Raw genomic sequence first — 25,967 nt, 5'->3', positions numbered from 1 at the left:
GTTGGTTTTTGTCCATCAAGGAAAATGCACCTCTCACCACACCGAGAACACCATCCCCACAGTGAAGCATGATGGTGGCAGCATCATGCTGTGGGGATGTTTTTCATCGGCAGGGACTGGGAAACTTGTCATAATTGAAGGTATAGTGGATGGCGCTAAATACAAGGACATTCTTGAGGGAAACCAGTTTCAGTCTTCCAGAGATTTGAGACTGGGATGGAGGTTCACAACCCAGCAGGACAATGACCCTAAGCATACTGCTAAAGTAACACTTGAGTGGTTTAAGGGGAAACATTTAAATGTTTTGGTATGGCTTCGTCAAAGCTCAGACCTCAATCCAATTGAGAATCCATGGTATGACTTAAAGATTGCTGTACACCAGCAGAACCCATCCAACTTGAAGGAGCTGGAGCAGTTTTTCCTTGAAAAATGAGCAAAAATCCCAGTGGCTAGATGTGCCAAGCTTATAGAGACATACCCCAAGAGACTTTCAGCTGTAATTGCTGCAAAAGGTGGCTCTACAAAGTATTGACTTTGGGGGGGTGAATAGTTATGCATGCTCAAATTTGCATCTTCAAAGTGGTAGGCATGTTGTCTAAATAAATCAAATGATACAACCCCGCCCCCAAAATCAATTTTATTTCCAGGTTGTACGGCAACAAAATAGGAAAAATGCAGAGGGGGGTGAATACTTCCGTAAGCCATTGTATACGGCCCTTGCTGTATTTATGAGTTGTTTGCCTACTTGGTCCAAGTTTCAAGCCGTGTTCGTAGCTACCAAGCAAATACAATGAAGCAAATAGACAGCTGCCATTTTGGCCAGAATGCAGATGAGTTGTTCAGGAATCGCTTTGGAAATTATTTGCGATTCACGTGCTGTAATATGTTGGGAATTTACTATTTTTAAGGATTTCAGTCTTTTTGGGGGGGATTTTGTATATATTTTTTTAGAATTGTTGTTACTTTCGTAAAAATAAAATGAAACAAACCCAAAACAATTGAGCTAAATCAATCTGTTAGAACAGACTGACCAGAAAAGTCTTGAATTAATTCTGAATGGTCAAAAATATTAAGATTAGTCCTCCACACTATGCTCCAATGGGGCTGCTGGGTAGCTTAGTGGAGCGCTGGACTAGTAACCAGAAGGTTGCGAGTTCAAACCCCCGAGCTGACCAGGTACAAATCTGTTGTTCTGCCCCTGAACAGGCAGTTAACCCACTGTTCCCAGGCCGTCATTGAAAATAAGAATATGTTCTTAACTGACTTGCCTGGTTAAATAAAGGTAAAATTAAATTAAAATGAAAGTAAGGTTACTGTACATCAAAATCAAATCAAATCAAATGTTATTTGACACATACACATGGTTAGCAGATGTTAATGCGAGTGTAGCGAAATGCTTGTGCTTCTAGTTCTGACAATGCAGTGATAACCAACAAGTAATCTAACTAACAATTCCAAAACTACTGTCTTATACACAGTGTAAGGGGATAAAGAATATTTACATAAGGATATATGAATGAGTGATGGTACAGAGCAGCATACAGTAGATGGTATCGAGTACAGTATATACATATGAGATGAGTATGTAGACAAAGTAAACAAAGTGGCATAGTTAAAGTGGCTAGTGATACATGTGTTACATAAGGATGCAGTCGATGATGTAGAGTACAGTATATACATATGCATATGAGATGAATAATGTAGGGTAAGTAACATTATATAAGGTAGCATTGTTTAAAGTGGCTAGTGATATATTTACATCATTTCCCATCAATTCCCATTATTAAAATGGCTGGAGTTGGGTCAGTGTCAATGACAGTGTGTTGGCAGCAGCCACTCAATGTTAGTGGTGGCTGTTTAACAGTCTGATGGCCTTGAGATAGAAGCTGTTTTTCAGTCTCTCGGTCCCAGCTTTGATGCACCTGTACTGACCTCGCCTTCTGGATGATAGCGGGGTGAACAGGCAGTGGTTCGGGTGGTTGATGTCCTTGATGATCTTTATGGCCTTCCTGTAACAACGGGTGGTGTAGGTGTCCTGTAGGGCAGGTAGTTTGCCCCCGGTGATGCGTTGTGCAGTCCTCACTACCCTCTGGAGAGCCTTATGGTTGAGGGCGGAGCAGTTGCCGTACCAGGCGGTGATACAGCCCACCAGGATGCTCTCGATTGTGCATCTGTAGAAGTTTGTGAGTGCTTTTGGTGACAAGCCGAATTTCTTCAGCCTCCTGAGGTTGAATAGGCGCTGCTGCGCCTTCTTCACGACGCTGTCAGTGTGAGTGGACCAATTCAGTTTGTCTGTGATGTGTATGCCGAGGAACTTAAAACTAGCTACCCTCTCCACTACTGTTCCATCGATGTGGATAGGGGGGTGTTCCCTCTGCTGTTTCCTGAAGTCCACAGTCATCTCCTTAGTTTTGTTGACGTTGAGTGTGAGGTTATTTTCCTGACACCACACTCCGAGGGCCCTCACCTCCTCCCTGTAGGCCGTCTCGTCGTTGTTGGTAATCAAGCCTACCACTGTTGTGTCGTCCGCAAACTTGATGATTGAGTTGGAGGCGTGCGTGGCCACGCAGTCGTGGGTGAACAGGGAGTACAGGAGAGGGCTCAGAACGCACCCTTGTGGGGCCCCCGTGTTGAGGATCAGCGGGGAGGAGATGTTGTTGCCTACCCTCACCACCTGGGGGCGGCCCGTCAGGAAATCCAGTACCCAGTTGCACAGGGCGGGGTCGAGACCCAGGGTCTCGAGCTTGATGACGAGCTTGGAGGATACTATGGTGTTGAATGCCGAGCTGTAGTCGATGAACAGCATTCTCACATAGGTATTCCTCTTGTCCAGGTGGGTTAGGGCAGTGTGCAGTGTGGTTGAGATTGCATCGTCTGTGGACCTATTTGGGCGGTAAGCAAATTGAAGTGGGTCTAGGGTGTCAGGTAGGGTGGAGGTGATATGGTCCTTGACTAGTCTCTCAAAGCACTTCATGATGACGGAAGTGAGTGCTACGGGGCAGTAGTCGTTTAGCTCAGTTACCTTAGCTTTCTTGGGAACAGGAACAATGGTGGCCCTCTTGAAGCATGTGGGAACAGCAGACTGGTATAGGGATTGATTGAATATGTCCGTAAACACACCGGCCAGCTGGTCTGCGCATGTTCTGAGGGCGCGGCTGGGGATGCCGTCTGGACCTGCAGCCTTGCGAGGGTTAACACGTTTAAATGTCTTACTCACCTCGGCTGCAGTGAAGGAGAGACCGCATGTTTTCGTTGCAGGCCGTGTCAGTGGCACTGTATTGTCCTCAAAGCGGGCAAAAAAGTTATTTAGTCTGCCTGGGAGCAAGACATCCTGGTCCGTGACTGGGCTGGGTTTCTTCCTGTAGTCTGTGATTGACTGTAGACCCTGCCACATGCCTCTTGTGTCTGAGCCGTTGAATTGAGATTCTACTTTGTCTCTGTACTGACGCTTAGCTTGTTTAATAGCCTTGCGGAGGGAATAGCTGCACTGTTTGTATTCGGTCATGTTGCCAGACACCTTGCCCTGATTAATAGCAGTGGTTCGCGCTTTCAGTTTCACGCGAATGCTGCCATCAATCCACGGTTTCTGGTTAGGGAATGTTTTTATCATTGCTATGGCAACGACATCTTCAACGCACGTTCTAATGAACTCGCACACCGAATCAGCGTATTCGTCAATATTTTTATTCGACGCAATACGAAACATGTCCCAGTCCACGTGATGGAAGCAGTCTTGGAGTGTGGAATCAGCTTGGTTGGACCAGCGTTGGACAGACCTCAGCGTGGGAGCCTCTTGTTTAAGTTTCTGCCTGTAGGCAGGGATCAACAAAATGGAGTCGTGGTCAGCTTTTCCGAAAGGGGGGCGGGGCAGGGCCTTATATGCGTCGCGGAAGTTAGAGTAACAATGATCCAAGGTTTTACCACCCCTGGTTGCGCAACCGATATGCTGATAAAATTTAGGGAGTCTTGTTTTCAGATTAGCTTTGTTAAAATCCCCAGCTACAATGAATGCAGCCTCCGGATAAATGGTTTCCAGTTTGCAAAGTGTTAAATAAAGTTAGTTCAGAGCCATCGATGTGTCTGCTTGGGGAGGATATATACGGCTGTGATTATAATCGAAGAGAATTCTCTTGGAAGATAATGCGGTCTACATTTGATTGTGAGGAATTCTAAATCAGGTGAACAGAAGGATTTGAGTTCCTGTATGTTTCTTTCATCACACCATGTCTCGTTAGTCATGAGGCATACGCCCCCGCCACTCTTCTTACCAGAAATATGTTTGTTTCTGTCGGCGCGATGCGTGGAGAAACCCGTTGGCTGCACCGCATCGGATAGCGTCTTCTCAGTAAGCCATGTTTCCATGAAGCAGAGAATGTTGCAGTCTCTGATGTCCCTCTGGAATGCTACCCTTGCTCGGATTTCATCAACCTTGTTGTCAAGAGACTGGACATTGGCAAGACTACAGCCCTTTAAAGTGGAACTGAAAGCATTTTAACAAAACGAAGAATATCACACTTTTTATTTGATTTCTTCTGACAAGCGAGATATGGATATGGTCATTTTCATTTTCATAAATTCTTAGAATGTTTGTGAGTTAAGTATACTAGGGCATTTGTGAAAATTCTATAGCAATATAGAGTGGGAAAGTGCTCATGTGTTTGTACAATTAATAGACATTACAGTAAATAGAACCTAATAAAATCTGTCTCCTCCGGAACTGGAGCCTACGCAGACCAGTGCGCCAAAGACAATAAGCCTTTATGCAAACAAGCAATTTGCCACAAGGGTCTGCCATCATTTACTTTTGAACTGGACTGTGTGTTTACAGGCAGTTGCAACAGTGACTTTAGATCATTAGAATGCATTTGGCAAAAGCCACATAATACAGCTGAATGGATTTCTACAAATATGTAAATCCCACAGGAGTCCTCTTACATTTGGGAACTTTACAGTCCTATTGATCAAACAACCATAAAAAGGTAGGCTATCTTTCCCTATACTTTGAGAGGGTTTATCTAAAGAATCTACCAACAATTTCTTACTGCATGTCATGGAATGTTTTTTTAAATATTTATTTTTTATAACATTTATACTTACAATACAGTAACAAAAAAAACATATCACTACATGTACACTACCGTTCGAAAGTTTGGGGTCACTTAGAAATGTCCTTGTTTTTGAAAGAAAAGCAAATGTTTTGTCCATTACAATAACATCAAATTGATCAGAAATACAGTGTAGACATCGTTAATGTTGTAAATGACTATTGTAGCTGGAAACTGCAGATTTCTTTTATGGAATATCTACATAGGCGTACAGGGGCCCAATATCAGCAACCATCACTCCTGTGCTCCAATGGCACGTTGTGTTAGCTAATCCAAGTTTATCATTTTAAAAGGCTAATTGATCATTAGAAAAATAATAATACAGAGAGTCAGCAGTGTAGAAGGGGGGGGGGTGTAAATAGTCCGGGTAACCATTTGATTAGCTGTTCAGGAGTCTTATGGCTTGGGGGTAGAAGCTGTTTAGAAGCCTCCTGGACGTAGGCTTGGCGCTCTGATATTGTTTGCTGTGCAGTAGCAGAGAGAAAAGTCTATGACGAGGGTGGCTGGAGTCTTTGACAATTTTTAGGGCCTTCCTCTGACACCGCCTGGTATGGAGGTCCTGGATGTCAGGAAGCTTGGCCCCGGTGATGTACTGGGCCATACACACTACCCTCTGTAGTGCCTTGCAGTCAGAGTCCAAACAGTTGCCATACCAGGCAGTGATGCAACCCGTCATGTCAAAAATTTTCAGTCTCCTGAGGGGGAATAGGTTTTGTTGTGCCCTCTTCACGACTGTCTTGGTGTGCTTGGACCATGTTAGTTTGTTGCTGATGTGGACTCCAAAGAGCAATGTAGCTATATACCTGAGCACAGTGTTTTCAAAACATTCAGTACATTCTTGACGTCCTGGCAATCAATCTTCTTTCCATCGATAAATGCAAAAGGGTTGCTGTAGTTAACTGAGGGATGTCTCCCTTCATCTCTACCGCTGTAGTTAACTGAGGGATGTCTCCCTTCATCTCTACCTCTGTAGTTAACTGAGGGATGTCTCCCTTCATCTCTACCGCTGTAGTTAACTGAGGGATGTCTCCCTTCATCTCTACCTCTGTAGTTAACTGAGGGATGTCTCCCTTCATCTCTACCGCTGTAGTTAACTGAGGGATATCTCCCTTCATCTCTACCTCTGTAGTTAACTGAGGGATGTCTCCCTTCATCTCTACCGCTGTAGTTAACTGAGGGATGTCTCCTTCATCTCTACCTCTGTAGTTAACTGAGGGATGTCTCCCTTCATCTCTACCGCTGTAGTTAACTGAGGGATGTCTCCCTTCATCTCTACCGCTGTAGTTAACTGCGGGATGTCTCCCTTCATCTCTACCTCTGTAGTTAACTGAGGGATGTCTCCCTTCATCTCTACCTCTGTAGTTAACTGAGGGATGTCTCCATTCATCTCTACCACTGTAGTTAACTGAGGGATGTCTCCCTTCATCTCTACCTATGTAGTTAACTGAGGGATGTCTCCCTTCATCTCTACCTCTGTAGTTAACTGAGGGATGTCTCCCTTCATCTCTACCGCTGTAGTTAACTGAGGGATGTCTCCCTTCATCTCTACCGCTGTAGTTAACTGAGGGATGTCTCCCTTCATCTCTACCTCTGTAGTTAACTGAGGGGTGTCTCCCTTCATCTCTACCGCTGTAGTTAACTGAGGGATGTCTCCCTTCATCTCTACCGCTGTAGTTAACTGAGGGATGTCTCCCTTCATCTCTACCTCTGTAGTTAACTGAGGGATGTCTCCCTTCATCTCTACCGCTGTAGTTAACTGAGGGATGTCTCCCTTCTTCTCTATCCTCTTTTGCCACCAGTTAAAGTGTGCAGCAGCATCTTCTGGAGTGAGAGAATATTTGATTCGTAGTTTATTCTCCAGGAGAAAACTTTACTCCTTGGCTTCTTGATTCTCATTGTTAACCACATGATGGTTGTCCGCGGAAATCTGTCATCTGCTTTCCCAGGCGGCGCACCACGTCTACGACGTCCAACTGCTTGTCTCGAATCCTGGGCACGGAACGTGCAAAATAGAGGGCTTGCAGTTGCATCTCAAATCACCTACCAACCGCGGTGTTGGAAGACAAGTCAGTCTGGTAAAAGTCCTCCAATCGGCCACATGACTGGTTGCGTATTGCTACCACCGGAAACGTCAGGAAGATTACCCAATATTTATTTTTCTAAAGACCGAGAAAAGGGAGGCATTGGGATAACGTAAGTAACATATTTCGAAAATTATCAAAAACGATGCATTACATCCGGCCGTGATTGGGAGTGCCATAGGGCGGCGCACAATTGGCCCAGCGTCGTCCGGGGTAGGCCTTTATTGTAAAATAAGAATGTGTTCTTAGCTGATTTGCCTAGTTAAATATTATTAGCTAAATTGCTACAGAAACTTAGTGTGCAAGCTAACAATGTTCGCTAGTTAGCTAGCTACCTTTACATACTGTATAGTTAACAAAGTTAATTTTATATCACCTGCTTGCTAACTTCATATTAGCTAGTTAGTTATTTTGATGTATTTATCGTTGTACCGTTAATTCCAAATGCATTTGTAACGGAAGAGGGTGAAAAGATGAACGTTAGCTATCACTGCCAGCTGTCAGAGAAGGGAGAGTAGGCTACTCTGGAGAAGGCAGGTACATTTGTGGAAGAACATTATGAAAAGATTCTCCAGTTCCAGTCCCTAGCGAGAAGATGGCAACATAATTTTCAGTGCTGTCTCATTTGAGTATAATGCAGCCTGTTTCTTTGGGATGTTTTCTGTCGTGAAACCCTGTCTGCAGATGAAGAGGTCCAAATTAATGTCCCAAGAGAATACGAGTGCATCCCTGTATACTATGGATTATGTATACCTAGCTATGTTAGCAAATGTTGTAAACAAAAAGTGTTTAAAAGTATAAACCCATTACAACTGGAGCAGCCCACGGGCACCTTAACTGGGGGGGCTCTTGGTAATGGCTGGAACGGGAATTGGTGGAACGTTATTAAACGTTATTAACGTTATTAAATATGAGCTGTTATTATTATGTGCTGTGCTCCCATCAACAGCCTCCACTGGTTTGCAGCTTCTGTTCCAACGAAGTGCCAACACACCTGATTCAATGTATCAAACCTAATTAGTTTATAATTACGTGGACTATTGCTGGGCTGGACAGAACTCTGCTCAACCAGTAGATCAGGTCTCAGTGGGTGAGGTTGGCCGTGTCCTTGTTTTTACTGAAATGTCTAACCTTTACAAACGAGTTAGATTACTTGTACATTTTGAAATGATATGAAAGTGTTGATTATTTGAAGTTAAGTGTTAAAACTGGTTTTAATTATTAACTTAACTTTTATTTAGGATGAACTAGTGTTGATGTTGAGTAATCCCAGATCACAATCTTTCAATAAAGAGGGTAAGGGAATCTGTCTCTAATTAGTCTATTTCTGTATTGTCTTATTTGATTGTCACTATTTTCTTTAGGATAACAGCCATGTGAACCCATTTTGCAGCTGATAATGACCTACAGCAGACTCCAGTCCTCCAGTCCCCACAACATCACACATTTTTGTTGTAGCCCCAGACAAACATACCTGATTCAACTTATTTAGGGCCTGATGATTAGTTGACAAGTTGAATCAGGTGTGTTTGTCCAGAGCTACAATAAAACTGTACCTTTGGGGGTATATTCGAGGACCGGAGTTGGGAACCACTGGCCTACAGTATGATGGCATTAGCGTTATGGGCATTTGCAATGCACTCCTTGACACTGTACATCTGAAGCAGAGAATAGTTTAACTCACACATTGTTTACATATTGTTCAGCTATATGTTTTCAATTTAAAAACAATACCATTAGACACTGCATATAAGGCTAATCATTATACTCAATATTGTACCTGCTTTGTGCTGACATGAAATTATTAGCAAATCCAACTCTTGTAATCTAGGTGGAATCAGAAGATGATGGGGATCCGTATCTGAAAACACACAACTACTACCACCAAGTTCAATGACAGATACTTTTCTCCAAGGTCTGAGTAGCACTTGGAGGTGCCACTGTGATAATGAAGATGGTTTGCCTAAGACTCCCACAACAATTACATTGTCTATGCTACATGTTAAATTGTAAAGAAAGAAAAGTTAGGCTATAAGAAATCATTTTTATTCAATGGGGCTAGGCAAAGCAGAGATGACACAATACTTTGTATTCAATGGGGCTAGGCAGAGCAGAGATGACACAATACTTTTCATTTCACCCAAACAACAACATTATTAAAGTACAGTATGTTTATAGTATCAAACAATAGTCTTTTACACGTTCCAAATTACATTTTATATATTGATATGGTTTAAGGGGGCACTTTTGTCATGATGACAAGGTGAAAATGCTTTCCTCAAATGGCACAACAGAACTCTCAGATTGACCAAAGCACAGCATGTAACAACCATCTTGTGTAACTGAGGGATGTCTACTTTCATATCTGGAAAAGGATGAACTAATAGAAGTAGAAACTGGTGCTGCTGCAGCATTGCTCATCTTCACTGTTGACATGGGTGTGGTTGCCATGTTGCCATCTTTATGTACCCACATAAAGCCCAACATGGCAACCACATGTGGGGCCAACATGGATACTGAGGACAACTTTATGAGAACCTTCTGGTTATCCTGGATGGGGGTCCAAGTGGTAACCATTCTTTAACTCACCTGGGATAAAACCTGGAGCCCATGTGGTTTATCACACAGTTGCCCACTAGGGTCCCTTAATAAGCCCAACATGGCAACCACACTTGGGGTCAGCTTGGATACTGAGGACAAAACATTGTAGGTCCTTTTGGGTTTACCTAATGTGGCCCATGGAACAGCCCTTTATTAACCCTTATGGGCCCCACATGGAAATGTTGGCTGGGCTGGTTTTCAATTTAAAAAGGTTTTCATGAAGAAAGGCGTTTGTTTAGCTGCATTTAGTCATGGCTACCTTGTTTTGAGCCTGCTAAGTGTGTTTCTCATTGCTAGGTTTTATGGGTATTATGACTCATAAAGCCAAACCTTGACTCAATAAAGCCAAACCCTTGACTTTCGCAATTGTGAAATACACGGTGTTGCTTACTGTACTTTACTGTATGTATACTTGAATTATCATTTTTCAACGGGAAATGTGCAAACATGGAGTGGGACTTAAAAGTAAATAAACAACAGTAACATGTATGGTGCTGATTGATTGAAACTGAGTGATCGATCAGGTAAGGTATCTCTGTTTTCGTTTCTGACAATAGAGGGGAGTGTCCTTCATGTATATACCTGCAACTGGTTTTGCTGTAAACTGTAGGTAAATTCTTGCTCTGCCGCTATGCTGTTTCACAGTAGTTTGTATCGGTGGAGAACACTTCAGGGGATCATTTGGTCTCCGGATCGTCTGAGAAGACCAAAGAAAAGATCATACCTTTGATTTATAGGCTATTATGTGATTATATCATTTACGTTTTGGCAAGCTAAGTTGTATATAAATTGGCACACACGATGGATACAAATCAAAGTCAACGCTTATATTAGCCTATAATAGTCATATGGAGAAACATTAGTTTCAAAGGGGAAAATCAAGGTAGGATGTGGTCAAATGTACTGATTTTGAAGTACTCAGATATGCCTAATAGACGATCAATGAATTTTGAATATCATATCATTTTTAAATATTTCATTATTGATAAGGAATCTATAGCCCTACTTTATTTTCCACTGTATATCCCAATACACATCACACTTTTTGGGCCATGTTTGTTACATACACAGAAATGGCAGTGCTTGACTTGGGATGAAATAAGTGCAGGGGCTGTCTTTTTCCAAGTCGGTCCATTAGACTGTTCACCAAAATTCACAAATGACATTATGCTATAGAAACCTCTGATGGGTGCATACACATTTTCCATGACTTAACCAAATTTGAATGACTATTATCATAGCCTACATGAAAAAGTAACCATTATTGACACTGAAAGGCAGCTGTGTCTGATCCCATGTAGGCCTACCATCTCCTACCATTGTGCCCTTTATCAAGGAACTTAAACCCCCAGAAAGTAGAACTGTACTGTTAGTCACACTTTATCAAGATGTGGTCAACCTTCCACCTGGAGAGAGCCTGTTTGTGATTAGCTTTTGATCCAGCCCTGAAACACACAAGTCTGCTTATCAAGGTCACGTTGAGCAGCTAATGTGCTGTTTAGGCTACAATGTGGTTAGACTAGGGCTTGAACAAAAGCCTGCACACCCAGTAGCTATCCTGGAGGATGGTTGCCACCCTTGATATGCAATGTTACAGACTAGCGGCAAATAAACTTGAACCAAACGGAATCAGGAACCAGGAAATGAATGCCCTCTCTCCATTTCAGATCAATGCAGATCCCACCTTCATTACGCTTTGATCAACTTTGTGAATTTGGGCCGGCGATAAACTACTTTGTTTTATAGAGGAGTCAGTACGCAATTTCCCCCAAAATGTTGAGCCGGTGTTGTGCCGAAAGTCTCCCCTGTCAGAAATCTCCGCCCCTTCACGTCCTTCATTGCTGTGGCTTGCTAGTTGATATTTCTGCTCTTCACTCCATTGTCAGTTTAGCCTATATTTCACTGATCTTAGTAGCAGAAAGCAATTTTCGCAATTGTGAAATACACGGTGTTGCTTACTGTACTTTACTGTATGTATACTTGAATTATCATTTTTCAACGGGAAATGTGCAAACATGGAGTGGGACTTAAAAGTAAATAAACAACAGTAACATGTATGGTGCTGATTGATTGAAACTGAGTGATCGATCAGGTAAGGTATCTCTGTTCTCATTTCTGACAATAGAGGGGAGTGTCCTTCATGTATATACCTGCAATTGGTTTTGCTGTAAACTGTAGGTAAATTCTTGCTCTGCCGCTATGCTGTTTCACAGTAGTTTGTATCGGTGGAGAACACTTCAGGGGATCATTTGGTCTCCGGATCGTCTGAGAAGACCAAAGAAAAGATCATACCTTTGATTTATAGGCTATTATGTGATTATATCATTTACGTTTTGGCAAGCTAAGTTGTATATAAATTGGCACACACGATGGATACAAATCAAAGTCAACGCTTATATTAGCCTATAATAGTCATATGGAGAAACATTAGTTTCAAAGGGGAAAATCAAGGTAGGATGTGGTCAAATGTACTGATTTTGAAGTACTCAGATATGCCTAATAGACGATCAATGAATTTTGAATATCATATCATTTTTAAATATTTCATTATTGATAAGGAATCTATAGCCCTACTTTATTTTCCACTGTATATCCCAATACACATCACACTTTTTGGGCCATGTTTGTTACATACACAGAAATGGCAGTGCTTGACTTGGGATGAAATAAGTGCAGGGGCTGTCTTTTTCCAAGTCGGTCCATTAGACTGTTCACCAAAATTCACAAATGACATTATGCTATAGAAACCTCTGATGGGTACATACACATTTTCCATGACTTAACCAATTTTTATCATAGCCTACATGAAAAAGTAACCATTATTGACACTGAAAGGCAGCTGTGTCTGATCCCATGTAGGCCTACCATCTCCTGCCATTGTGCCCTTTATCAAGGAACTTAAACCCCCAGAAAGTAGAACTGTACTGTTAGTCACACTTTATCAAGATGTGGTCAACCTTCCACCTGGAGAGAGCCTGTTTGTGCTTAGCTTTTGATCCAGCCCTGAAACACACAAGTCTGCTTATCAAGGCCACGTTGAGCAGCTAATGTGCTGTTTAGGCTACAATGTGGTTAGACTAGGGCTTGAACAAAAGCCTGCACACCCAGTAGCTATCCTGGAGGATGGTTGCCACCCTTGATATGCAATGTTACAGACTAGCGGCAAATAAACTTGAACCAAACGGAATCAGGAACCAGGAAATGAATGCCCTCTCTCCATTTCAGATCAATGCAGATCCCACCTTCATTCCGCTTTGATCAACTTTGTGAATTTGGGCCGGCGATAAACTACTTTGTTTTATAGAGGAGTCAGTACGCAATTTCCCCCAAAATGTTTAGAGCCGGTGTTGTACCGAAAGTCTCCCCCGTCAGAATTCTCCGCCCCTTCACGTCCTTCATTGCTTATGGCTTGCTAGTTGATATTTCTGCTCTTCACTCCGTTGTCAGTTTAGCCTATATTTCACTGATCTTAGTAGCTGAAAGCAATTTATCTGCAGTTTTCGGTTTGGCTATTTGTTTCAAGTGTATGTGGCGGTTCTAGCTTGTATGGCGCCCTTGGTGACCCCCCCTCAGCCCCCGGTTCCGGTGTTGTGCAGAAAAGCTCCCCCCTGCCAGAATCCCCCCCGTCTCGCGTGAACTCGCACGCACTCAATTCATCATTGCTGCGACGTGCTTGTTGGGATTTCTGGCCTGCATTTCATTATTTTTTTTTATGTCGGTTTGATCGCGTGGGAGGCACTAGTAATGTCTGCAGTTTTCGGATTGGCTATTTGTATTAAGTGTATCAGTCGATAAATAAATATCTTTGCCAAAATTCGGGAAATTAGAAGGGGGGAGGATGTATTACATTGATTATTCATTTCGGCAAGAAAATAGCCTTGCCGAAATCCTCACCACTTCTAATTTCCTTAATTTTGTGGCTAGAGTCAAATACTTTCTGTGGCACACATCAGTCAAATATTTTCTATAGAACAAACTTCACATCAGGATAGGCAACCGAAATGAATAATAATGTATGTGTGTTATATTAAACATAAAGGAGGGAGTAAAAATGTAGGCAAGCAATATACATTTCAGAACAACTACTAGTCCAATAAGACATGGGGGGATGACCAATTTTGGCAAGGATATTTATTCATAGACTAATACACTTGAAACAAATAGCCAAACCAAAAACTGTTTAATATAACACACATACAGTTGAAGTGGGAAGTTTACATACTCCTTAGCCAAATACATTTCAACTCAGTTTCTCACAATTACTGACATTTAATCCTAGTAAAAAGTCCCTGTTTTATGTCAGTTAGGATCACCACTATTTTAAGAATGAGAAATGTCAGAATAATAGTTGAGATAATTATTTATTTCAGCTTTTATGTCTTTCATCACAGTGGGTCAGAAGTTTACATACACTCAATTAGTATTTGGTAGCATTGATTTTAAATTGTTTATCTCGGGTCAAATGTTTCGGGTAGCCTTCCACAAGCTTCCCACAATACGCTGGGTGAATTTTGGCCCATTCCTCCTGACAGAGCTGGTGTAACTGAGTCAGGTTTGTAGGCCTCCTTGCTCGCACACGCTTTTCAGTTATGCCCACAAATGTTCAATAGGATTGAGGTCAGGGCTTTGTGGTGGCCACTCCAATACTTTGTTGTCTTTAAGCCATTTTGACACAACTTTGAAAGTATGCTTGGGGTCATTGTCCATTTGGAAGACCCATTTGCGACCAAGCTTTAACTTCCTGACTGATGTCTTGAGATGTTGCTTCAATATATCCACATCATTTTCCAGCCTCATGATGCCATCTATTTTGTGAAGTGCATCAGTCCCTCCTGCAGCAAAGCACCCCCACAACATGATTCTGCCACCCCCATGCTTCATGGTTGGGATGCTGTTCTTCGGCTTGCAAGCTTCCCCCTTTTTCCTCCAACATAATGATGGTCATTATGGCCAAACAGTTATATTTTTGTTTCATCAGACCAAAGGACATTTCTCCAAAAAGTATGATTGTTGTCCCCATGTGCAGTTGCAAACCGTAGTCTGGCTTTTTTTATGGATGTTTGGAGCAGTGGCTTCTTCCTTGCTGAGCGGCCTTTCAGGTTATGTCGATTATAGGACTCATTTTACTTTTGTACCTGTTTCCTTCAGAATCTTCACAGCGTCCTTTGCTGTTGTTCTGGGATTGATTTGCACTTTTTGCACCAAAGTCTAGGAGACAGAACACGTCTCCTTCCTGAGCGGTATGACGGCTGCGTGGTCCCATGGTGTTTATACTTGCATACTATCGTTTGTACAGATGAACGTGGTACCTTCAGGCGTTTGGAAAATGCTCCCATGGATGAACCAGACCTGTGAAGGTCTCCATATTTTTTCTGAGGTCTTGGCTGATTTCTTTTGATTTCCCCATGATGTCAAGCAAAGAGGCACTGAGTTTGAAGGTAGGCCTTGAAATACATGCACAAGTTTTAATTTAATTTAATTTAACCTTTATTTAACCAGGAAGGGCTCATTGAGATTAAAATCTCTTTTTCAAGAGCGCCCTGGTCAAGATAGGCAGCACCATTACAAAAAAATTTACAGACAGACAACATGAAAAACTACAAGTAATCTAGTAAAAACCATTGTATAGTATAAAACAGCAAATTAAAAACATTGACAGGTCAGGCAATCAGCCTCAAAATCCTTCATCAGTGATTTAAAAACACCAATCGGGACAAGTTCTTCCAATTTAAAAGTATTTTGTAAGGTGTTCCAAGATGATGGCGCAGAGTACATAAAAGCCCGTTTACCAAATTCAGTTCGGATATTTGGAACAGTTAGCAGGATAAAGTCCAGCAAGCGAAGAGAGTACCCACCCCATTTCAGAACAATAAAAATGCACAAATGAAAAGGTAGTAAACTCAAAATGGCTTTGTAAATAAAAGCATACCAGTGACTGAGCCTACGAGTGACTAGAGAAGGCCAGCCAATCCTGGTATACAAAGTGCAGTGGTGCGTAAGGGTTTTGCAGTTTAAAATAAATCTCAAAGTGCCATGGTAAAGAGTGTCCATTGATCTCAAACACCGAGCGGAAGGAAGCATTCATATATAAAATATCCCCATAGTCTAATAAAGGCATACATGTAGCTGATACTAGCCTCCTTCTGGCTTCAAAAGAAAAACAGGCCTTATTCCTAAAATAAAATCCCAATTTCAGCTTCAATTTTTTGTAAGTTGTTGAATATGCAAAATTAAAATTCCAAGATATTTATATGAGGTTACAACCTCAATCTCCTTGCCCTGACAGGTAGTAATAGGTGAAAGGTTCAGATGTCTATTTCTTGCATTAGAAAACACCATTAGTTTAGTTTTGTTAGTATTGAGGATAAGCTTCAATTGACACAAGGTATGTTGAACAGTATAAAAAGCAGTTTGCATGTTCTGGAAAGCTTTTGTAAGAGATGAGGCACAACAGTAAATAACAGAATCATCAGCATAAAAATGAACTTGTGCATTTTGGACATTTTTGTCTAAATCATTTATATAAATAGTGAATAAGAGAGGACCAAGTACAGAGCCTTGGGGCACACCATTCAAGACAGACAATTTAACAGACATAAGCCCATCAAATTGAGTGCACTCAGTTCTATCAGACAGATAGTTAGCAAACCATGCAACTGCATGCTCCGAAAGACCTACACTCAACAATCTCTGCCTTAGTATAGCATGATCAACTATATCAAAAGCCTTAGAGAGATCAATAAAAAGTGAGACAGTGCTGTTTTTTGTCAATGGTTTCAGTGATATTATTTAAAACCTTCATGGCTGCTGTAAATGTGCTATGCCTCTTCCTGAAGCCCGATTGGTACATTGATAAAATAGAGTTAGTAAATAAAAACTATTTTTGCTGTTCACTTACAAGGGTTTCAAGTATTTTCACCAGTGGTGACAGCTTTGAGATTGGCCTATAATTATTTAAAATAGTTGGATCTCCCCCTTTTAAAAGTGGTAGGACAAATGCTGATTTCCAGATCTTTGGAATTTCATTACATTCCAGGGTTATATTGAACAGAGATGTAAGTGGTTCAACTCTGAAATCAGCTGCCAGGTTTAAAAAGCAGGGATCCAGAAGATCAGGACCTGCAGGTTTTCTCTGATCTAAGGATTTCAGGGCTTTATGTACCACCTGCACTGAGAATGATCAGGACCTGCAGGCTTTCTCTGATCTAAGGATTTCAGGGCTTTATGTACCACCTGCACTGAGAATGACCAGGACCTGCAGGCTTTCTCTGATCTAAGGATTTCAGGGCTTTATGTACCACCTGCACTGAGAATGATCAGGATCTGCAGGCTTTCTCTGATCTAAGGATTTCAGGGCTTTATGTACCACCTGCACTGAGAATGATCAGGACCTGCAGGCTCTCTCTGATCTAAGGATTTCAGGGCTTTATGTACCACCTGCACTGAGAATGGCAAAAAGCTCAAAGTTTGACCAGCTCTCACTGGTTCACCCACACAGGGTTGTACAGAGACCGAGGACACTGAATCAAACAGCCTACCAGATGATACAAAGTGCTCAATGAAACAATTCAGCATTGAACAAGTACACCTCCAATTGACTCAAATTATGTCAATTAGACAATCAGAAGCTTCTAAAGCCATGACATAATTTTCTGACATTTTCCAAACTGTATAAAGGCACAGTCAACTTAGTGTATGTTAACTTCTGACCCACTGGAATTGTGATACAGTGAATTATAAGGGAAATAATCTGTCTGTTAAACATTTTTGGAAAAATTATTTGTGTCATGCACAAAGTAGATGTCCTAACCGACTTGCCAAAACTATAGTTTGTTAACAAGAAATGTGTGGAGTGGTTGAAAAACAAGTTTTAATGACTCCAACCTAAGTGTATGTAAACTTCCAACTTCATCTGTACATTAATTCTTAATTTCGGTTGCCTATCCTGACGTGAAGTTTGTTCTATAGAAAGTATTTGACTCTGATGTGTGTCACAGAAAGTATTTGACTCTAGTCACAAAATAAAGGAAATTAGAGGGGGGGGATTCTGGCAAGGGGGAGATTTTCGTCAGGGGGGAGATTTTCGGCACAACACCTGTTCGGCGACCTGCCCAAGTCAAGCACTAATAAATTACTTAAAATAAGATGTATTCTTATCCGGTATTTGAAATGAAATATTTTCCGGTATTTTACATTAAAGCAATTGTCTGAGGACGGTGCTGGACCATCTGACATAAAAACAAATGAGGACTGTTGATGAAAAAGCTTTAAATAAAGGTAAAAATCCAGGCATGTCACATGATTGTCCAAAACACAGGGCCCTAGTCATTATTCTTAGTTAGTCATGTAGCTGTATTGATTTAAGTGACAAAAGATTGCAATAATAAAATCTCCCACCTCTCTCCTCCCTTCCTCTCTCACTCCCCTTATCATTCCTCCCTCTCTCTCCTTACATCTCTTCCCCATTTCTTCCCCACTCTTCTCCAAATGTATCCCGCCTCCTCTCCACTGCCTGCCCTCTCTCCCTTGCTCCTTCTCTTTCTGTAGTTAAATGGCGTGCTACCATTGGCGGTGGCGGCGTGTTCTCCTATGCCTGTGCTGTACTCCAGGTGTCCTGGTGGGATCTCTCTGTGTGTACGTCACCCTGGCCGTGTGCTATGGTACTACCACCACCACAGGCCCAGGCGTTGCTGCCCCTATCCCACAAACTCTACCAGAGCACTTCATTGCACTGGGGTTAACCAGTAATGGCACCGTGGCCCCCATCCCACCAGCTCCTTCTGGGACCCCAAGCCCCACGGAGGAGCCCTCTGGAACCTGCTCCAGTTACACATTGACCGCCAATACAACCCCATCCTGATGCCCAGCAGAGAGTACAATTACCATCTTGATACCAATAATACCAATAATAAAAACGATTTGCGGTTTTCCTTCCCCACCTTGAGTGCAGGGTTCTCTGAGATTGGGAACTTGACGTCTCAAATGGAGGATTTCCCAGAGCTGCCCCTGCAGATGCAGATGTTTGTGCGCTCCATGCACTTCAGGGACTACCCTGTCCTCATTGAGCCTGCTAAACTGTGTGGGCGTGGGCCAAGGAAGGGACAGGGGCCTCTCCTAGTGCTGGCCATTAAGACCAAGGATCTGAACTTTGAGAACCGTCAAGCCATCCGGCAGACATGGGGCCGGGCGGGATGGGTGGCAGGGGCGACAGGGAACGGCGGTGTGGTGAGGAGGGTCTTCCTCCTGGGGAAGAACCACGCAGAGCCCCGAGTAGACGTCAGCGAGCTGCTGCAGCTGGAGAGCCGCCAGTACAGGGACATCCTCCAGTGGGACTTCCACGACTCCTTCTATAACCTCACCCTGAAGGACGTGCTGCTGTGGGACTGGCTCTCCACCCGCTGCACCACGGCACGCTTCGTCTTTAAAGGGGACGACGACGTCCTGTTGCGGACCCCTGCTCTCTTAGACTACCTCCGGGAGCAGACGATCCTGTCAGGTGCGCCTGGGTCAGAGTTTATGAAGGGATTCATGGTAGGGGATGTGATAGGAGCAGCCAGCCCCAACAGAGTCAACACTACCAAGTACTTTATTCCTGCTAGTTTCTATAATGGTCTGTACCCTCCGTATGGGGGTGGCGGAGGGGTGGTGTACTCAGGGGAGCTGGCCCTGAGGCTCAACCGTATTTCCCGGAGAGTTCACCTGTACCCCATTGATGATGTCTACGTGGGCATGTGCCTCCACAGGCTCGGGGTCCACCCCATCCACCACCCCGCCTTCCTCACCTTCGACTTCCCCAAGAAAGAGGGGGAAGAGCGGTGTGCGTACCACACTATCTTACTGGTACACAAACGCAGCCCTGCTCAGGTGATGAAGCTGTGGTCGGAGATAATGAGGAACCAGACAGAGTGCAACAGCACCATCCTGAGAACTGAGAAGGAGAACAAGAATACATTTCTGATAGATCCCTTTAGTGTGAAAGACAACAAGGGACAGGAACTTCTGACGGATCCATGGGGTAGTTCTGAAAATTCAGCTCTATAGTGAGGTAATCACTGACTGGTATGAAACTGACTTAAAGCTGCAATATGCAACTTTGTGAGTGACCCGACCAAATTCACAAATGTTAGCTATACAAGCTCAGGTGCATTCTGTTTCTAATGATCATCCTTGAGATGTTTCTACAACTTGATGGGAGTCCACCTGTGGTAAATTCAATTGATTGGACATGATTTGGAAAGGCACACACCTGTCTATATAAGGTCCCACAGTTGACAGTGCATGTCAGAGCAAAAACCAAGCCATGAGGTCGAAGGAATTGTCCGTAGAGCTCCAATACAGGATTGTGTCGATGCACAGATCTGGGGAAGGGTACCAAAACATGTCTGCAGCATTGAAGGTCCCCAAGAACACAGTGGCCTCCATCATTCTTTAAATGGAAGAAGTTTGGAACCACCAAGACTCTCCCTAGAGCTGGCCCGGCGGGAGAAGGGTCTAAGTCAGGGAGGTGACCAAGAACCTCATGGTCACTCTGACAGAGTTCGTCTGTGGAGATGTGAGGTTCCCTGGCTGGGACCGAGAGACTGAAAAACAGCTTCCGAGTAACCGGCTACCACCCGGTGACTCAGCCCTGCACCTTATATCCATAGACATGGAATCACTGGTCCCTTTAATAAAACACTAGTCACTTTAATAATGTTTACATACCTCTTTACTCATTTCATATGTATATACTGTATTCTACTGTGTTTTAGTCAATGCCATTCAGACATTGCTCATCCTAATATTTATATATTTCTTAATTCCATTATTTTACTTTTAGATTGTGTGTATTGTTGTGAATTGTTAGATACTACTGCACTGTTGGAGCTAGAAACACAAGCATTTCGCTACACCTGCAATAACATCTGCGAAATATTTAACCAATAATAATAATAATTATTCATTTTGTTTCTATTGTGTTATTGACTGTATGTTTGTTTGTTCCATGTGTAACTGTGTTGTTTGTGTCGCACTTCTTTGCTTTATCTTGGCCAGGTCAAAGTTGTAAATGAGAACTTCTCAACTGGCCTACCTGGTGAAATATATATATTTTTTTTAAAGATTAGATTTTTTGAGGGAGAACCTTCCAGAAGGACAACCATTTCTGCAGCACTCCACCAATCAGGCCTTTATGGTAGAGTGGCCAGACGGAAGCCACTCCCCAGTAAAAGGCACATAACAGCCAGCTTGTAGTTTGCCAAAAGGACTCTCAGACCATGAGGAAAAAGGTGGAAGGTTCACCTTCCAACAGGACAATGACCTTGGCACACAGCCAAGACAGTGCTAGAGTGGCATCAGGACAAGTCTCTGAATATCCTTGAGTAGCCCGACCAGAGCCCGGACTTGAACCCGATCGAACATCTCTGGAGAGACCTGAAAATAGCTGTGCAGCAACGCTCCCCATCCAACCTGACAGAGCTTGAGAGGATCTGCAGAGAAGAATGGGAGAAATCTGTACATGTAATATCATTTTTGTTTTTGCTTTGTCATTATGGGGTTATTGTGTGTAGATTGATGAGGGGGAAAATACTATTTAATCCATTTTAGAATAAGGCTGTAACGTAACAAAATGTGGAAAAATTCAAGGGGTCTGAATACTTTCCGAATACACAGTAGAACTGTCATCATCATTGAAAGCATGTTGGAAATTCTGAGGAAATGTTTATAGTAATATTTTTTTAATTATGATTTATCAGGAGGTGCTGCAGCACTCAGCACCCCGCGGCTCTGCTGCCACTTGACAATGGGGAAGAGGCAAGGCCTTCATAGGGAGCTATTCACTGACTGGCTATCCTATTATGTAAAACTGACATGATGGTGATTGTCTATAGAGAAGGTGTGCTGCCACTTGACAATGGAGAGGAGCATGAGAATGGGGAACAGTACTGATTTATTCATGTAAACCTATTATTACTGTAAACACAACGATGTGAGGAACCTGAGGAAATACTAGACTGGTTGTTTTAAAACTGACTCAAATGATAGATGGTGATGGAGATAGGTATGCTTCCAGCTGAGAACTGCCCTGTAATAAGGCCCCACAGTGTGATAAACGTGAACCTACGTTTGACAGAAATACTGGATGTCGTTTGTTTTTACTGATGTTGAAGAAATGTTTGTCTGTGACGGCATGTAAGTACTTGAAGTATTAAACAGAATGACCTACTTGGTACACAGTCACCTGTGAAGGCCATATATTGCATACATTGCTCAACTGCCTCCTGTTGAACAGGTTTGGGTCCCTTGCTGTGGGCAGGAATTCTCATGCTCAGTTTTTGGGCTCGGGGGCTAGTTATGAGCAGAATCATGAGGTGCAACAAGCATGTTAAGATGAATTACATTTGACTGATTTGACCACTGCCATGGCTGAGTTAGAGTAAGTAAATAAATGTGTAAATGAACCTCTCTGACAAATGTTGTGCACTTTTCAATGTTTCTCTGAACATGAACCATTTTAATATTAGATTATTTAATTTTGAATCAGACATCTGGACAAAAATCTTAAACCTATCAGTACAGAGACCCCCCAAAAAAATCGGATTTTAATTTATCTGCATGACCAGCCCTTATATTTAACCTCATAGTGATATGTTTTACCATTTTATTTTCAGGATAACCAGGGTTACAAAAATAACACAAAACAATTTGACAAACATGAGTTTTATTTACAAATGTCAATAAAAAAATGTCTGTCAAAGCAAAAACCTTATAAAAATGAATTTATATGAATGCTGTAAGTATAGAAATGGTTTGCTCAGTGAAAAATTAATATCCAACTAGTCAGTGATAACTATGTGGAGTTTGGAGTTGTGACCGCAAGTATGTGAGTTTATTACAGTATTATAGACACTATGTCCTGGGATTTCCTCTGATCGTCTATGTAGAAGAACCCCCTACCTTCTACCGACTTGTATGGCTTGTGGACATCAGAGTGAGATTCTCAGCTTTTCATAGATACCTTTTAATAGTTTGTACCTCAAACCATTCAGGATCCGCCCTTGTCTGACAAACACCGCTCTAGGTCAGCCCCCCATAATTTACAGTTGGTATCTATGGATGCAAAAGGAAAAGAGGAATCCAACGATACAACCCAGAATGTAGCTCACAAACACCATGTTTAGAAGGGGTTAGATGTCCAGCGTTGCAATGGGACTCATTGGGTTAATTATATTGTAAGTATTTTTCTGATGAAAGACCACAATAAAGATTTTATTACACAACCATTATGATTATGACACAACCTCAGTCAGGGTGTCATGGACCAGTTCAATATTTCCACCATTCACCTCTTTTTCAACATAGCTTAGAAAAGCATGCTCATGTTCCTCTCTAGGACAGGTGGTATAAGTACTGTATGATATACCTAACCTACATTATGTCCATGGGATGCTAAGTCCAACCCCCAAATACATGTTAAAACGGCAGGATGTTTGATTGGATTCATGGGGTGGGAGAGTACAATCCACAATATATTCTTCAGCACCAGTGTATTCTGAGGGGGACATTGGTGTAAACATCTGTCCAGGGGATTGTCATAAACATCTCAACAATACAAGCTGCTCTACACTCTGTCCTCTTCTTCCTTCTTCTAATCCTCAGTGTCTTCCCCACTTTCACTAGAGTGGACATTACAGCGGTTGGTGTTTACGAAGACATCGCTCTCGTCATCATCTGAGTCCCCCTTTCCAGGGAACATGTCCTGCACACAATGCTTTCAGCTTGTGCCTTCCTCAGTGTGTGTGTGTCAGAAGTCAAATTACATCCATTGGGGTGTAAATTGACACACATGTACCAAAGAAATATCAACGACTGAGCTTATTGTCATTGCAGGCAATCTCAATGCTGTGCGTTACAGGGAAGACATCCTCCTCCCTCATGTGGTACCCTTCCTGCAGGCTCATCCTGACATGACCCTCCAGCATGACAATGCCACCAGCCATACTGCTCGTTCCGTGCGTGATTTCCTGCAAGACAGGAATGTCAGTGTTCTGCCATGGCCAGCGAAGAGCCCGGATCTCAATCCCATTGAGCACGTCTGGGACCTGTTGGATCGCAGGGTGAGAGCTAAAGCCATTCCCCCCACAAATGTCTGGGAACTTGCAGGTGCCTTGGTGGAAGAATGGGGTAACATCTCACAGCAAGAACTGACAAATCTGTTGCAGTCCATGAGGAGAAGATGCACTGCAATACTTAATGTAGCTGGTGGCCACACCAGATACTGACTGTTCATTTTGATTTTGACCCCACCCTTTGTTCAGGGACACATTATTCCCTTTCTGTTAGTCACATGTCTGTGGAACTTGTTCAGTTTGTTTCAGTTGTTGAATCTTGTTATGTTCATACATATATTTAAACTTACATGTTAAGTTTGCTGAAAATAAATGCAGTTGACAGTGACAGTTTAGGTCTTCATGTGGATCAAATCTGTAGGCTACTGTGGGCTAAATCAATGACAAACAGCTGAAATGTTCAGGCTTCATCCTGATCTGTGATCAAAACAGGCTGGGGTGTTTTCGGTTCCATTTAGTCTAAGGTTATGCGTAAGCATGCAACTGCACTGAATTGAATAGCCTATTTCAATGGGATTATCCTGAATAATATATATGTTTTAAATCTATTAAGATGTTTGGTCTATGCATAGACTCATAGCGATTCTATCTTTTTGGTATTTTGCGCTAGGCATAGCTCTAAATTGCAGAGCATTTAATAAACCAACCTCATTATCCTGTGATGTTGAGGCTGAGCAAGACCTTTGATAGGCTAGTAGACAATGCAGAAATAAATTGTGGAGTTAGTCATTGTTTAACCCTAGATAACTTTATATAATCTGAAACATTGTTTTTCCTATGGCTACGTAAACAAGTGGTAGCATATGCTTTTTGCTTGTCGCTTTAACAAGGGTTAAGCCTATATCCTCACATACCCCCTCAATCTAAACCCTGCTTTCAACCATACATATCCACAGAAATGTACAGTCGTGGCCAAAATGTTTGAGAATAACACAAATAATAATTTTCACAAATTGATGGCAATTTGCATATACTCCAGAATGTTATGAAGAGTGATCAGATGAATTGCAATTAATTGCAAAGTTCCTATTTGCCATGCAAATGAACTGAATCAGAGCCATCAGAGTCCCTGGGTTCGCGCCCAGGCTCTGTCGTAACCGGCCGCGACCGGGAGGTCCGTGGGGTTGGATGCACGCTGTGTTAAGAAGCAGTACGGCTGGTTGGGTTGTGTATCGGAGGACGCATGACTTTCAACCTTCGTCTCTCCTGAGCCCGTACGGGAGTTGTAACGATGAGACAAGATAGTAGCTACTACAACAATTGGATACCACGAAATTGGGAAGAAAAAGGGGTAAAATAAATAAAAAACTTCAAGGAGACCGGTTTCAGGCTTCAGGGCACCCAAGAAAGTCCAGCAAGTGCCAGGACCGTCTCCTAAAGTCGATTCAGCTATGGGGTTGGAGCACAACCAGTACAGAGCTTGCTCAGGAATGGCAGCAGGCAGGTGTAAGTGCATCTGCACGCACAGTGAGGAGAAGACTTTTAGAGGATGGCCTGGTGTCAAGAAGGGCAGCAAAGCCACTTCTCCAGGAAAAACATCAGGGACAGACTGATATTCTGCAAAAGGTACAGGGATTGGACTGCTGAGGACTGAGGTAAAGTCATTTTCTCTGATGAATCCCCTTTCCGATTGTTTGGGGCATCTGGAAAAAAGCTTGTCCTGAGAAGACAAGATGAACGCTACCATCAGTCCTGTGTCATGCCAACAGTAAAGCATCCTGAGACCATTCATGTGTGGGGTTGCTTCTCAGCCAAGGGAGTGGGCTCACTCACAATTTTGCCTAAGAACACAGCCATGAATAAAGAATGGTACCAACACATCCTCCGAGAGCAACTTCTCCCAACCATCCAGGAACATTTTGGTGATGAACAATGCCTTTTCCAGCATGATGGAGCACCTTCCCATAAGGCAAAAGTGATCGGGGAACAAAACATCAATATTTTGGGTCCATGGCCAGGAAACTCCCAGACCTTAATCCCATTGAGAACTTGTGGTCAGTCCTGAAGTGGCGGGTGGACAAACAAAAACCCACACATTCTGAAGGCCATTCTTGCATTGATTATGCAAGAAT

The 25,967-nt window shown here is 42.6% G+C and overlaps 1 protein-coding gene across 3 annotated transcripts; it reads left to right on the top strand.

Moving 5' to 3' along the window:
* The first annotated feature begins 7,094 nt into the window (after positions 1-7,094).
* LOC124010363 (N-acetyllactosaminide beta-1,3-N-acetylglucosaminyltransferase 2-like) lies at positions 7,095-19,982 on the top strand. 3 transcript variants are annotated; one of them, XM_046322729.1, is made up of 3 exons: positions 7,095-7,298; positions 8,136-10,311; positions 18,335-19,982. In XM_046322729.1, the coding sequence occupies exon 3, from the start codon at positions 18,647-18,649 to the stop codon at positions 19,826-19,828; it is 1,182 nt and encodes a 393-aa protein (XP_046178685.1). In that variant the 5' UTR covers positions 7,095-7,298; positions 8,136-10,311; positions 18,335-18,646; the 3' UTR covers positions 19,829-19,982. The 3 variants fall into 3 exon arrangements, with proteins under 3 accessions (XP_046178685.1, XP_046178683.1, XP_046178684.1); XM_046322727.1 differs by lacking the exons at positions 7,095-7,298; positions 8,136-10,311 and adding an exon at positions 11,730-11,879; XM_046322728.1 differs by lacking the exons at positions 7,095-7,298; positions 8,136-10,311 and adding an exon at positions 11,958-12,238.
* The last annotated feature ends 5,985 nt before the right edge of the window (positions 19,983-25,967 follow it).

Source organism: Oncorhynchus gorbuscha, linkage group LG23, assembly GCF_021184085.1.
Source record: "Oncorhynchus gorbuscha isolate QuinsamMale2020 ecotype Even-year linkage group LG23, OgorEven_v1.0, whole genome shotgun sequence".
NCBI classification, from domain to species: Eukaryota; Metazoa; Chordata; class Actinopteri; order Salmoniformes; family Salmonidae; genus Oncorhynchus; species Oncorhynchus gorbuscha.
This window is presented reverse-complemented; position numbering and strand designations above follow the sequence as displayed.